The sequence below is a fragment of the Hemicordylus capensis genome, chromosome 2 (genome assembly GCF_027244095.1).
Source record: "Hemicordylus capensis ecotype Gifberg chromosome 2, rHemCap1.1.pri, whole genome shotgun sequence".
Lineage (NCBI taxonomy): Eukaryota > Metazoa > Chordata > Lepidosauria > Squamata > Cordylidae > Hemicordylus > Hemicordylus capensis.
The window spans coordinates 159365882-159380594 of NC_069658.1; the positions used below are offsets into that span (position 1 = coordinate 159365882).

Here is a 14713-nt window from a genome sequence, read left to right on the forward strand (position 1 = left end):
AATCAGCCATAAAATCTAAACCAACCAGTCCAAACTGCCTCAACATTTGCAGACATCCACAAAGTGAAAATGTTACCACTTGTTCAACTATGGCTGAAATGCAGCAGTTTATTCTATTAATTTATTGTCTGTTTATACCGCCTAATGATTTTTTTCTACAGGAGTTAACTCCTTTTAAAAAACCCTCCTTAGGAGTTAACTCCTTTTAAAAAACCCTTTTTAGGGGGTTCACATGGGGGCTACCTTTAAAAAAAACACAACCCAACTTTTTTTCAACCAACAAATAACATACCTTATATTATTTTTTAAATATACTTGATTAAAAAAAAATAAAAATAAAGGAACACGTTGAAGCACAATCTTTTGTGGGGTGTGTGTGTGTATCTATCCAGAATTCCGTGGGTTGTTAGCCTCTGAGCTCCCATAATAACAGAGTAACATCAGCTAAAGATGCATATTGTCAAATCTGCCCACAAAGAGTTCTGAAGCCAGAGTTAGGAGGGGCAAGTACTAGCAAGTTCTGGAGAGTGACTTCTTGGTTCTGAAAATAGTTGCTTGATAATGAGAGTCTAGGAGCAGGTAGGAAAACTCAGGCATTTTTGTAGTTAAACATTCCCTTCTGCCTCTTTTCCCTTGATGGGGTTTTCTTTTCTCCCTCCACGGAGACAGCAGCAAAGCGCCAAGAGGCCTTGTGAGGGCCTGCAAAGTCGGGTGAAGTGGTAAATGGACTTATGAAAGAACACAAGGTGGCAATGAGGTGGCAGTGGGCCTTGCAAGGGCACATAAGATGGTGGCAGACTGTCTTTGAACATTAACTTTCGGCACCTGAGCGATAATGAGGTCATTCACACAATCAAAAACTGTGTTCTACCTGGGTTTGGGAGCTGTTTGCACTCCTGTCAAAATAGCAGCTCCACTCAGCCAGCATGGGTAAGAGTTGCTGTCAAACTTCCCTTTCCCACAATTCTCAATCAGATTTTCATTTTAGAAAAGCCTGCAAATTCAGGCTTCTTCTGGAAACCTTTGGTTTAAGAGGGCTTTCCATTACATATTGTAGAAGTAAAGATGGGCACCTTAACTTGTAATTTGTATGCTTTTTAGAACATGAGTGAAAATTGAAAGCATCTTAACTCTCATCTTAAACAGAAGAATTTTGGATGATTGAATATGTAGCTAGATTGAGGTGAGTGAGCATTGTCTACCCACCCCAGTTAATTCAGGTGCCTCACCAAACCTGCTTCAGAGCCTGACCTTCACTCTGAAATAACTGAGGAAAATTAAGAAGCATATAGGGAAGTTCTTGCCCATGGTCTTCTCCAGTAGGCAGGAAAACAGCTGAATCCCCCCTAAATTCAGGAAACAATGCTACAGAGACCTGCATCTTCTTTTCCCTTTGAGGCATCACTGCCATAAGAATATTTAACAGACACCCAATTAGGTACATGCAATACTTGCATATTATTTCCTCTGGATATTTGCATGTCTGAAATATTCATCTTTCCCCCCTCTTTTTTTTAAGAGGGTGAGGTGATATATAGGATTTTCACAAATGTAAGACCTTCTGAATATTACTACCATTCAATCATGTCATCCCAAGTGCTGACTGGCTTGCTATTACATGATGTACAGAAGTTTCTTATCAATGTTCCTCGTCCAAGTGCAGACTGATCTGCTATTGTGGGTTATTGTTCCTTCTAAAAATGGTGAGCAGCTTGTTACTGTGTGCACTGCGCTGTTTCTCGGGAGATCCAACTACTGCACTTCCTTTTCCATTCTTTGCAATGGTTTAACTTGTGCAGTTACTGCTTTTCCCCCTCCTCCTTTTCACAGATCTGCAATAACTATTGTAGTGTGTTTGTAATTAATGAGTCTTACCTTCAGACTATTAATAGTCTAATGCAGGGATTCTCAACGTTGGGTCCCCAGATGTTATTGGACTTCAACTCCCATAATCCCCAACCAAAGGCCACTAGGGCTGGGGATAATGGGAGCTGAAGTCCAATAACATCTGGGGACCCAACGTTGAGAATCCCTGGTCTAATGTACTTGGGTTATTGAGCATGCTCAGTGGAGTTTTCTGTGTCTGGTGAGCTGAGCATGCCCAGTATGTTTCTTCTACAGTTTGTGTGAGCTGTAAGCTACAAGATGGATGCTGCCTGAAGTGTGTGCTCTTCTGGACTTCTTTGTGAATAAAAACAACACTGTTTGGACTAGACATGGTGGCTATACTTTACAACTATAGAAACCTGTCACGCCCTACTCCCCCACCCACCTAGAATCAAATACTGTGGATATTTTTTGCACCCCAACACTGAACTTGGCCTATAAAGTCTTGAAGAGAGGAGAGCAGCTTCTCTTGGAGTTCTAACAGACACAGAGAGAGGAGAATATTTTGTAACATCTGATAGTCCCCAAAAGGCTTCCCACAGTCTGGCTGCAACAGAGCTCTGGCTGCAGTGAACAGCCAGAGCTGTTAAAGGAGATTGCTACACAGCATGAAGCATGCATGCATGCATTCAGTTTCTTCCCTATGCCATACCAAGTGAAATACATTCATCATGCAGAAATGGTCTTGACTATATGGAGAGGCCTGTATCAGCGAAGATTTAGGGAGTTTGAACCATCTCTTGCTGCTATAAAAAGATAGATTTTAGTGTTAAGCTTCAGCTGTCTTGGCTTATATTGCTAAATAAATTATGCTAACTTGATGTCACAAGCCATTTCTGTCTTTCTAAACATGTCTGCTCACGCAGAAACAGTTTAGCACAGAGGGATGCAAGAATGAGACACACTGCATTCTGGAAACACTGTTATGATTTGATACATGACAGCAATTCTACACAGTAGGAGTAAATAGATTCTGATCACACACACCCTTTGTTATTAGACATCAGGTAGGCCAAAAAACCCAAATGAATCACCTTCCTTCTCCATTATATTAGTGCTTTTCACCAGACATTTGGAAATAGCTTTTAGCTTTCCCCCTGGGGAGCATATGATTTTTCTTTTTAAGTGAAGAATTAGCTGAGCAGGGGTGCAGCTAGGGAAGAGGGGGGCCCATGTTCATCCCTATCTCTGGTGGCCCCCGGAGTGAGGGTGATAATGAAGAATATTGGGAGGGATGGAGCTGGCGGGCCCTCAGGAGCTGGCGGCCCGTGCTCTTTGAATCCTCTTGCTCAATTATAGCTACGCCCCTGTGAGATGGATTTCAATCTAACATTTTTCTTGCACAGAAGAGCACATGTGGAGGAATACAGGCATGTGTTAATGTCATAGGGTAAACTGCACATATTCAGTTGCCATGAACGAGAGGCCAGGATCTGGCACTTCCTCCAGAAATCCACCTTTTCTGCATGGATTTAATACCTGACCCAGACATAACATTTTTCATATGTGTTATTTCATGGAGGGGAAAACACACACACACACACACACACACACACACACACACACACACACACACACACTTTTGGTAATGGCCCCTCCCAAATTAATCTACATATGCTATGAAGACATGCAAGATTCTACTGCATAGAAATGTATGCTTCTTGATATAGAAAACAGGATAGTTAATCAGGAAATCTTACCATAATTATCAAGGTTGCAGGTCCTATAAAGCTCCAGATGAAGTTTGTTTCAAGTCGAAGCCAACATCTGTAATGAAAAAGCAAGAAAATATGGCATTCAGGGATGGTGTATGGGGGCATATATCAAGAGGGAGCGAGTGACAGAGAGCAATGGGAGCTGTAGAGCATTCCACTAAGAAGCAGGAAATATTACTTTGCTTGTTCATTTAAAAGCTGAATTATATGCCTGGCTTCTGACAGTGCTATTGATGGAGTGAGATAATTACCTCTGGAGGAAGCCAGAGAAAATAGCACAGACTCTACTTGCTAAGGTCTTCTGTTTCTGTCAAAGAAAATCTTTATAAGAAGTCCTAAACTAGCCACTAAATTTAGCTTTAAGCTATTCTTTGCTGTTCAACCAGACTGTCAGCTTCCTGAAGTTTTCTGTCCAGAAGCCGTAAAATTCAATGAAAAAAGAAAAAGAAATAAATGTAGGACTAGGAGGATGAAGTGTGATCAGATTCAGGACACTCTCCCCCACCCCTGCCAGAGGAATATATTTTCTTTCATGAATATTTCTAGAAATGCAACTAACCTTTAGGATCAAGCTAGTGATTCATGATCCAACCTAAATTATTAATCATTTAATTTTGTCTATATTTTATATTCCCCAATGGAAAACTGCATTAGACACCAGTGACTGTTGCTGGTGTATAACTTATGTTTCTTTTTAGATTCTGAGCCCTTTGGGGACAGGGAGCCATCTTATTTATTTATTATTTCTCTGTGTAAACCGCCCTGAGCCATTTTTGGAAGAGCAGTATAGAAATCGAATAAATAACAATAACAACAACAACAATTTCCTTTCCTAGTTTATTCAGTGACAAAATGGACATGTTTATTTACAAGACGGATGGATATTCTGTGAAAATTGTATATTATCTTTAATATCATGATTAATGACACATATTAATGATACATTAATGATATTAAAGATAATATCATTTATTGTTGGTGAGTTTATGTAATAAATCTACGACACACTCACAAAATTAAGCTCCAGCTTTCCAGAGAAATGTGAAAATGCCTTTTCTTTACAATTATGCAGTTTTTATTGGAAATAAAATTCTAGATTAACTCCCAACACACATTTGAATCAAGCTTGATCTTGCATAAGAAGCCGAGAGCTCCTTCTTCAGGATGCTCAGCATAGGCGTAACTATAGGGGGGGGGGCACGTGCCCCGGGCGCCACTTGGCAGGGGGCGCCAAAAAGTGCCCCCACCGATTTGCCGGAACATTTATTTATTTATTTGCAGAGCAGTCCCCCTCCCCCGGTCCCGGCGCCCCCCCCTTGGCATTGCTCATCCAGCACTGGGCGCCGCGGCGTCTTCGTAGTCCAAGTCTCTGACTCTCACTCCCCGGCGCGCCCCACCGCCCTACCACCAGTCGCGCATGCGTCGAGAGGAGGACACGCACCAGAGCAAACTTCCTGAACAACTCCCTATTCTGAACAACTTCCTGAATGCCCGAACCAGTTCCCCTTTTTGCTCATTCAAGTCCTTCCTCCCCTATAATCTAACCACGTTTTAACTGAAAAGGTTCAGGGAGGGGGAGATGGGGGGATGTGGAACCTTGGGTTCCACATCCCCCCATCTCTCCCTTCCTGGACTTTTTCACTATGTAATGCAAGCTAATTTAATTATATGTCATCATCAAAATGGATTAGCTGTTTCAGCCCATCAGGAAAGTCTAAACCTCCACTGATTTAATTAACCAGACTGAAAATCAGATGAACAGAGAATGTTTTAATTAAAGGTGGTATATAAATTTAACAATAAGTAAAACTATCATTAGGAGCAATTAGCGATTACTTAAACATTGGTGCTGCCAAGCAATTTGTAAATAAAACTTGAAGCCCTTTGAAAATAAGCTGGAATTAATTGTAGGTTGGGCAGGGGGTGAAAGTATATACTTCTAAACATTTATTGTTAAATTTATATACCATCTTTCATTAAAAACAACCCCAAAGTGGTTTGGTTTTAGTCATGGATTTTAATTTTAATTTCTCTTTTTGTCAATGTGATGAAGATTAGTTAAATCTGAGTGGTCTTAGGCAACCAATGTTGCATCTGAAATGCCATTTCATTTTTTATTGTCATAAATACTCTCCAACCAATTTAAATAGCAAAGGTGTATATTATCGCTTTATTCAATTGCAGGGAATCTCAAAAAAGCAGGATTTGCAACTAAGGCAGTGCATATATTCTCTAAAATGGCCCTTTTATAGTTTTTCTAACTTTGAAATCGTAACATAAAACAAAGCATAAATGCTTCCCCCTCCATTTGAAACCTTTTCTGGTGTAAATAGCACGCGGTTTTGGAAAAGGGGAGTCTTTCTTTAACAGCGGGAGAAAAGGAGTCTTTAGCACTATCACCCTAGTCCCTCGAATTACTTTGGAGTCCTTGGTTTTCGTTTTGTTAAAATACAGTCACTCACAAGGGAAAGTCAGGAACAGAACCAGGGCGTGAGGGAGGGGCATCATAATCATAATCATCATCATTGCATCATAATTCTGATGTTTGAGATACAAGCCAACTTCACAGGGTTGTTGTGAGGAAAAACCTAAGTATAATGTAGTATGTATCATCATTGCATCATAATTCTGATGTTTGAGATACAAACCAACTTCACAGGGTTGTTGTGAGGAAAAACCTATGTATGTAGTGCATTTTGAAATTTTTGGTAATTTTTGTAATTTCTTAAATTTTTAAAATAAAAGTTTTCTGAAACATGTGTGTCAGTCAGATGTATGTTGGGGGGGGCGGCGGGGGGGACGCGGCGGGGGAGAGCAATTTCAGTGCTTGCCCCGGGCGCTGTTTTCCCTAGTTACGCCTCTGATGCTCAGTTCTAATTTCCTCAGGATGCAACTAAGAGGAACCAATGTGGAAGAAATTCCTAAGCCCTGACTGTCAAAATGCTGTTTGCCTTCCAGGTAATATGTTGATAGCTGTGTGGAATGTGACTCCTGGGTTGCCAAGGCATCTTAGGGAGAAAGCACTAATATTACACATGATAAAACTTTCCTCTCTGTTGCCTGCATCATTTTGTGTGTAAAAGCTTTATTTTGGGGTTTATTATCATTATTTTCACTAGTATAGAGACTGAGCATCCCCTCACTGTACTATTTCAGTGCAGAAGCAGTCAGTAGCTCCATAAAATAATGCCCCTCCCCTCCTGTGGTACAAAAGTCCACCATTTAAAAACAACTTAAATTGTTGCTTTTTAAATGGTTGCTTTTTATTGACTTCACAGCTCCTTTCAATGCTGTATGCTCTTCCTTTCCATGCTAGAGCACATTTCTGCCCTGATATTTTGTTTTTTTAAAAGTGGCAATCAGCTCCCCTCTCCATTATGTGAAAATTTAAAACAAAAACAAAAAAACTCTGCTGGTACTAGGCTGGGGCTAGCAGACATCTAATGCTAAGAATGAGAAAACTCAAGACTTCAGACGTAATCTGGAATGGCTTCAAACTAATTAATCAGAATAGTGCTCTTTTTACTGTCTAATTGCCCATTAAGAACTAGGACTCTTTCAGGGTCAGCCTATTAATAAAGCTGGATGAGGTGGCTGCCTCAGGTGGCAGATTGGAAGAGGTGGCAAATTGGCAGCCTTCACTGAACTGCTGCCCCCTCAAACCTCAGCAGGTGCCAGCCCGCACATGCACACCAGCTGCCATCTCCTCTGCTGCCCTCTCCTTCTATTCTACCTACTCTGCTGTCCCTCCAAACGCAGAGGATCTAGGAACAGAGCTGCAAGAAGCGTCTTTAAATCGCTTCCTGCTGTTCTGTGCCACCCTCTACCTTTCGAAAAGGCAGAGTGGGAAGAGGAGTAGGGTTGGCAGTCTCTTGCTCCTGCCATGACCCCTAAGTAAGGTAAGGGAGCAGGGGTGGTTGGGAAAGACATGGGCTAGTCTTGGGAGGAGGGAAGGCATCAGCAAACCAAGAGTGCGGAGCAACTGGTGTGCAGCATGGTTCATGCACCACAGAGTTACAGAGGGAAACAAGGAGGAGACCGGGCAGGAGCTGGGAGGAATCCGTAGGGAGAGATAGGTGTGTAGCATTCTCTGTGCATCAGTGGTTTTTTTTTTGGGGGGGGTTACATTTTATATCCCGCTCTTCCCCCAAGGAGCCCTGAGCGGTGTACTACATACTTAACTTTCTCCTCACAGCAACCGTGTGAAGTAGGTTAGGCTAAGAGAGAAGTGACTGGCCCAGAGTCACCCAGCAAGTCTCATGGCTGAATGGGGATTTGAACTCAAGTCTCCCCGGTCCTAGTCCAGCACTCTAACCACGGCATCACACTGGCTCTCAAGCACACTGTCCCTCAGGTCCCAGGGGCTTGGGCCAGGCCTGGAAGCTTTGTTCTAAGCTATGTACTCTAAAAACTCATGGAAATGATCTTTATTACCATCCTCACTTCTTTTTAGATTGTGAGCCCTTTGGGGACAGGGATCCATCTTATTTATTTATTATTTCTCTATGTAAACCGCCCTGAGCCATTTTTGGAAGGGCGGTATAGAAATTGAATTATTATTATTATTATTATTAATAATAATCCTCACCACCTTTAGGGATATAGCGAGGTATAAGTAACATGATGGAGAACCTTAGCTGTGTGTTTAAAACATTGGTCAAAAGATTCCATTTCCAAGTACCAAAGCCTAATTTCAAAGTCTTTCTGCTGTGGTTTGATAGGACACATTGTGGATGTAAGATTTTAGTGGTACCGTTTTCATACTTTTTGCCTAATTTGTTCACCAGAGAGTTGAGAATAACTGGAAAAGCTCAACAATGTATTGAAATAATTTGAAAAGCTGCAGAATAGCTGGTGGTAAATGTATAAAGCATGCATGTATAGTCATCCCCCCCCCCGCCGATTTTGTCTAAATAAATAATAGCTCCTAGAGCTGCAAGATTTGGACTTTCAACTGCATATTATACAGCAAAATGTCCTCTGTTTAGCATTCTATCAGAAATGCAGCAATCAGACAATGCACTATTGGGTATAATTGCTGGGGCAAAACATCACCCACCTCTTTAGCAGCAACACACACTATCTTACTGGTATATATGTGCTCCATTTTTGCTCCATTTAAAGTAGTTGCATACAGTTATTGCAATGCATGCATGCGTCAGAACAATTTTTAATGCATAATGACAACGGCATGTTATTGCATGGGGAAATCACATCTTTTCCTTATTTGACAGCATTAAACGGTATACACAAAGCTAACGAAAACAAAATAAACATATCCAAATGCCTGCAGTGCTTTCAGTCAGGATGCATTCAATTTCATCTGCTGGAAGACCACATAGATAGAAACATGTCAAGAATGGTGATTGTTCATATACTATGTGACCACAACATTTCATAATTTTAGAAAGACATTGATGCCATTGGTCAATACAGTATATTGTTTACATTAAATCAAAATGCTGAAAACAAAAACCTAAATCCCTTTTGCCTTGGACCGAACATGGTGTCATGAACCTGAGCCCGACCTTGTAATCCCTAGGTCTGACACCGAATATTTGCAGGGGTTGAAAGGTTCTCTGCCACTAGAGTTCCCTGTACCTGCTGTCCCCCTTAACACTCAGAGGATGATTCAGAGGATCAAGCAGAGGCTACCTACTCCGCCAGCTCCATTGGAGCCAATGCCTGGAAAATAGGGCACAGGTCCTTTAAGAACTGGGACATTCCAGGATTGGGCAGGGCCACCTTTCTGGCTACTCTTGAATAGGCTTCAGTTTGCCTCAGTCTCCTACTGAAGCTTTGTTATGGACATGCTCTGACTGGTTCTGATTTCCTGTTCTTTTTGTTTCCTGGCTCCTGACCTCTTGCCCGCTGTGCCCCTAATGGTCTGCTTCCTGGCTCTTGATCTTTTGATGGACTGTTCTCTTGAAGCACCTGCCCTGATTACATGCAACACCAGCCAGGATAATCTCAAATCATTTCCATATTAAATCATCTTCATTGTTGTGCATTGACTTTGTTGCCATTAGTTTTCTGTGACCTTTTTTGGTGAAAAGATTACATAGTGTCCAAAAGGAGGAAGGGTTGCCATGAAACACAATAATTGGGCCTTGCCTCACAGCCTTGTATCTACACTGGGAAACTTTAGCAGTAGTACAGATAAGAGGAACTTCTCATTACTCTGAACAGGCTTTCTATTACCTATTGATTTTTAGCACTGTTAGTACAATTCATGTTCACTCGCATGGTTTCTCAGATTCCCACAAACTGGACACAAAATGAAACTCACACTTTGTCTGTGCCATAGCTTTTGTAGTCTACCACTGCTGAAACAGCCACAATCAGAGCAGGCATGCCATAGCCAACCAAGTAGAAGTATTTTCGACGTGAATGTTCACTCTCAAAGACCTCCACCAGCATGATGTAGAGCTGTACTCCCTCCAAAAACATCCAGGTGAAAGCAGAGAGGAAGAAGAAGTGCAAAAGGGCAGCAAACACAGCACAGGCTATCTGAGAAGGTTTGAAAAAAGCAAAGCAGAACATTAATTATTTGTAACCTAAAAATGGTGTTTATCTAATGAGTAACAGCAGTGGAAAAGGCAAGTTCTATGTTAGGGATTATTAGGAAAGTGATTGAAAATAAAATTAATTTATTCATTTTTTATTCCACCTTTCATAAAGCATCCCAAGGAGGTTTACAAAAGTTAAAATATAATAAAACTCCAAAAATATCACATTTAAAACCTTACAACCAGCTAAACAGTAAAAACCATAAAACACCAAAAAGGCAAAAAAAAATGTCCAGTATCAATATGCCTTAGTTACACATCAAGTTCAACACTCATATAACCTGTGAACAGCTATTCATATCATGCTGATTACAGGCACAGCATAACATACAGAACACTACCAGGTTCTGTACCCAGATTCACTTTTAAAATGAATACAGGCACAGTCATTCACACAAAACCAGGCACAAGTGTACAGAGTGACATCTGAATGCAGGTGCAATGTAGTGTCCGAATTAAAAGGGCCCCCATCAAGATGGGGAGGATGGAATGCCTGACACCAGCAAAGATACCCCACACTGTCCTCCTGGTCTTGTACATCTGAACTTCACTGTTGGAGTTATCCCGGTCCCAGGTGGGGAGCTTCACATCAAATGGTTGGCATTGGTCATGAGCAGGGATCCGAAGGAGACAAGGAAACTGCTTCTTGCTTCATTGGGATTCAGCCAGTATAGGGTGGAGGCTGGTAGAGAGTTGTTAGACAGCTCACCTGTAGAGCTATGATGGTGGAAGGGGTGGTGAGTGGTCACTGCAACCGGTAGCAACCTAGCTGGTGGGCTCAGTGGAAGAGGTGATGGTGTCAGCCCAGGAATAGGAGGTGGGTAGATCCCCTCAAAGTTCTGCTCCCCCCACCCCCAGAACATCTCTTTTAAATAACGGTTTGGCAGCAAAGCTACAGCAAAAACAAAGGTTGAGGCATAAAATACTAATGGACAGTAAACCCTCAGTTTACTGTGCCCATCCCTCAGTTTCACACAATGGCAAGGCCACTGCAAGAAGTGATTGCAAAGGGGAGAGAAATTTGAAAACAACGCCAGTTCCATGGGCCAAAACATGTGAGCTATAACAGATGATTAATGGCTGATGATTAATGCCTTTTTTTAAAATGTAAAAGAGTTTGGATTTCTTTAGAGCAGGGTTTCTTAACCTTGGGCCCCCAGCTGTTGTTGGACTACAACTCCCATCATCCCCAGGCATAGCCTTTATGACTGAGGATGATGGGAGTTGTAGTCCAACAAGATCTGGGGGCCCAAGATTAAGAAACCCTGCTTTAGAGAATGAGCATGAAAAGAGCTAGTCGTAAAAATGGGGTGTGGGGAAGGCTGTGGATCTGAGCCCAGCCCTGTGGACCCAGATCTTGGTCTTTTAACAGGGGTGTCGCTACATACTGAAAAGATCCAGGGCTCGCAGCTCCTGGCTCAGGCTGCAACATTCACCCCCACTTCATTAGTATTGATTTTGTGGTGGCAAAGTCGCCATGTGGTTTATTTCTTTGTGCTTCTTTCATACTCCCCCACTTAAGGGTTGTGTGTGTGGCATCTATAATATATTTACTTTCCCCCCCCCCCGCCCCCGGTCTCCAGCATGGCCACTGACACTAATGTTCTCTCTAATTTTTTTCATCTGTGTGTGGAATGAGTTTTGTTCTGGGCAGCAGTATCAAGGCAGTGTGTGCGCACGGGCATTCAGAATGGGGCCTTCCCGATTCAACCTGAGCGGGATATAAAATTAACTGAGTAGACATCCAAAAACTTGTGAGTGCGTGCATGAGTGCATGCCTTAGAGGGAACACTGACTGCCATCTATTCATTTAGAGCCGTGTGTGTCCTCAGTCACTGCCCCCTTCTCTGTTCTCAAAATAGAGTTAGGGGGAGCAACAGAGATCCAGGGCACCCAAAAAACATTTGGGGCATGTGTGTGCCCCAGGGTCCAGGACTAACAATGCCTATGCTTTTAAGTGAGCCCCTGGTGGCGCAGTGGTAAAACTGCCGCCCTGTAACCAGAAGGTTACAAGTTTGATCCTGACCAGGGGCTCAAGGTTGACTCAGCCTTCCATCCTTCCGAGGTCGGTAAAATGAGTACCCAGAATGTTGGGGGCAATATGCTAAATCATTGTAAACCGCTTAGAGAGCTTCGGCTATAGAGCGGTATATAAATGTAAGTGCTATTGCTATTGCTAAGTGCTAAGTATCTAGCAATGCTTTGATTAGAAGGCTTCTAATGCCCTTTCCAACTCCATGATCTTATGACACTTGTTTATCTCTTACCTGTTTATACAAACTGTATTCGAGGGTTGATATTTTTCTAATTTTAGAAGATTTAAGATGGATGAAATATATTCTGATTGTTCTTAATTAACTTTTCTCTTTGCTGATCAATTATTTTCAATGAAATATGTGTTTCTGATCACATTATCCATGTTAATTAACTATCTGGGTCATGTTAAAATGCAGTAGATTAGTAATGAGGAATTAATGTGAAATTGTAATTGTATGAACTGATCTATTGCTCACATTGAAGTATTGGGGAAAGTATAGATAAATAAATGCAGGTAGTGATTAGTGGATAATAGATGGATTAATGGACCTATTTGATAAACAAGAACTGTTTTTATCTACTGTCTTTATTAATATGGGTTCTAATAATGAAAAGAATAAGACTTATGATAGAAAGGAAAAAGCAGAGGATATATCAAAGGAGTTTACATTGGAGAATTTTAGATTTTGTTGATTGAAGTGTTGAAAATCAGAGGAAAGGATATCGCATGAAGTGTTATCTAACAAGCAAATCAGAGGATAAATTGGAATAGCAGATTCAGGCCAGACATTAGGAGAAATTTCTTAACTGTTTGACAATGGAACAATCTGCCTTGCACAGTGGTAGGGCTCTCCTTTGCTGGAGTATCAAAAATACAATCCAAAATTTAGAGGGCTCCTGGAACAAATAAAGATTGAGCATTTAGCCTAACCATAGGATTAATACTTTTCTAGGACTGAAGTTAAAACCGCAAAAAACAAAACACCTAATAAACCAAGGGACACCTTGGCTCCTTTTTTACTAATTTGAGGATCATACTATATTACAAAAGGTTTGGCATGTTAGAGGAAAGATATTTGATTCTGAAAGACTTACATCTGAATACCCTCTCTAGGAAGAAGGAGTGAAATTCAGATTTGAGGGGATTAGATATACATGGAGCATTCCTTTTAAATGGAATTTTTAAACAGTGTACATTGAAAAGAGTATTCATCTTCTTGGATGTAAAGAACGCATTTGGCAGGAACCAGCATATCTTATTCATACAGTGCAGATATTTTGATGGAAGGCATTTTTCCCACAATGGATAAAATAAATGTATATATTTACAACTGCAAGACAAATAGTGGAGAGTTTATTATCTAATCCCTTCCACTTAGATAGGGGAAAATAGAAGAGTATATACTAACTGTCTCTATGTCTCATAACCACCTCCTAAAAATCCCTCCTGTTGTTAGAGAGCTCAGGAGGGGAGATTTCTTTATCTGGCACGCTACAGCAGAAGTGCACAGGTAAGGGATCACTCTTGATTAATACTGATCAGAAACATGGAGTTAGAATTCTAAATAAAGTAGTTTCTCTAGGAAATCCATCAGGGAGATAGATAAGACCTATCATGCCTCATTGCTAGCTACATATAGGAAGAAGGGGAAAGGAGAAGGCAGAAGTCTGTCTCTTCAGGTGAGAGACTGAAATCTGAGACTATTAGTGTAACAAAGGGGAATCAGAGTAGAGAAAACATGGTCAGAGGGGGAATGCCCTTACTGGCTATCTCTACCCCTAATGCCCCTAGTGGTCGATAGGGCTGCTGGTGCTAGGAGTCAATGCTATCAGGAGCTGCATCTCCAAAACCTGTCTCCTCTCCATTCATGCTTTTTCATAAGCAAAGCATCCCTTGAGTCTGTCTTCCTTCTTGCCTTATCCCTTCCTGTTCCCTCTGAGTGCCTGCTACACCATCATGGTATAATAATACATCTGTTCCAGTGAAAACACAGCTGCATCTCTTTCAGAAATTCCATTTGCCAATTTTGACCAGTCTAACTGATTTTCCTCCCCTCTGTTTTGCCATCTTCCCCAGCAATCTGTGTTTTGAACTTCTGCTCCCCAACCATTCTACCCCTCTGTTGGTTTACCCCTCCCTTCAAAATTGCCTGTCCTAACATTTCCTCTTTCTTGTAGTCTCTATAATATTCTGCCATTTTAGCCATTACTAACACTTGCCGTTAAGTTGCCTATCCAGGAGTTCTGTCTCCCAGAACTCAATGGTATTTTCATGTATGTTAGTAGTTCTAATTGAATGTACTCTTGTATTTTGCTAATTCCCTAAAAAAATGTGTATATTTACATTATAATAAAGTAGAGTATTTTTGTCATTACAAGTTTATCTCATCTCCCCTTTTGCATCAGTTATGCATCCACAGCAGAGGTTAGTCCTTGGAGTGACAATCCCAACTCGGACACACATGTTGTAACAAGTATAACAAGGACTTTATTGTAGAAATACAA

The 14713-nt window shown here is 41.3% G+C and overlaps 1 protein-coding gene across 6 annotated transcripts in view; it reads right to left on the minus strand.

The window, feature by feature from the left end:
• Window positions 1–14713, minus strand: part of ADGRL3 (adhesion G protein-coupled receptor L3) — a 753570-nt gene that overhangs the window by 113171 nt on the left and 625686 nt on the right. For all 6 annotated transcript variants that reach the window (XM_053298072.1, XM_053298069.1, XM_053298068.1 and 3 more), the window contains 2 exons: window positions 9892–10112; window positions 3588–3654 (listed from right to left, as the gene is read on the minus strand). In XM_053298072.1, coding sequence (XP_053154047.1) covers window positions 3588–3654; window positions 9892–10112 — 288 coding nt within the window. The remainder of the gene's footprint in view (window positions 1–3587; window positions 3655–9891; window positions 10113–14713) is intronic.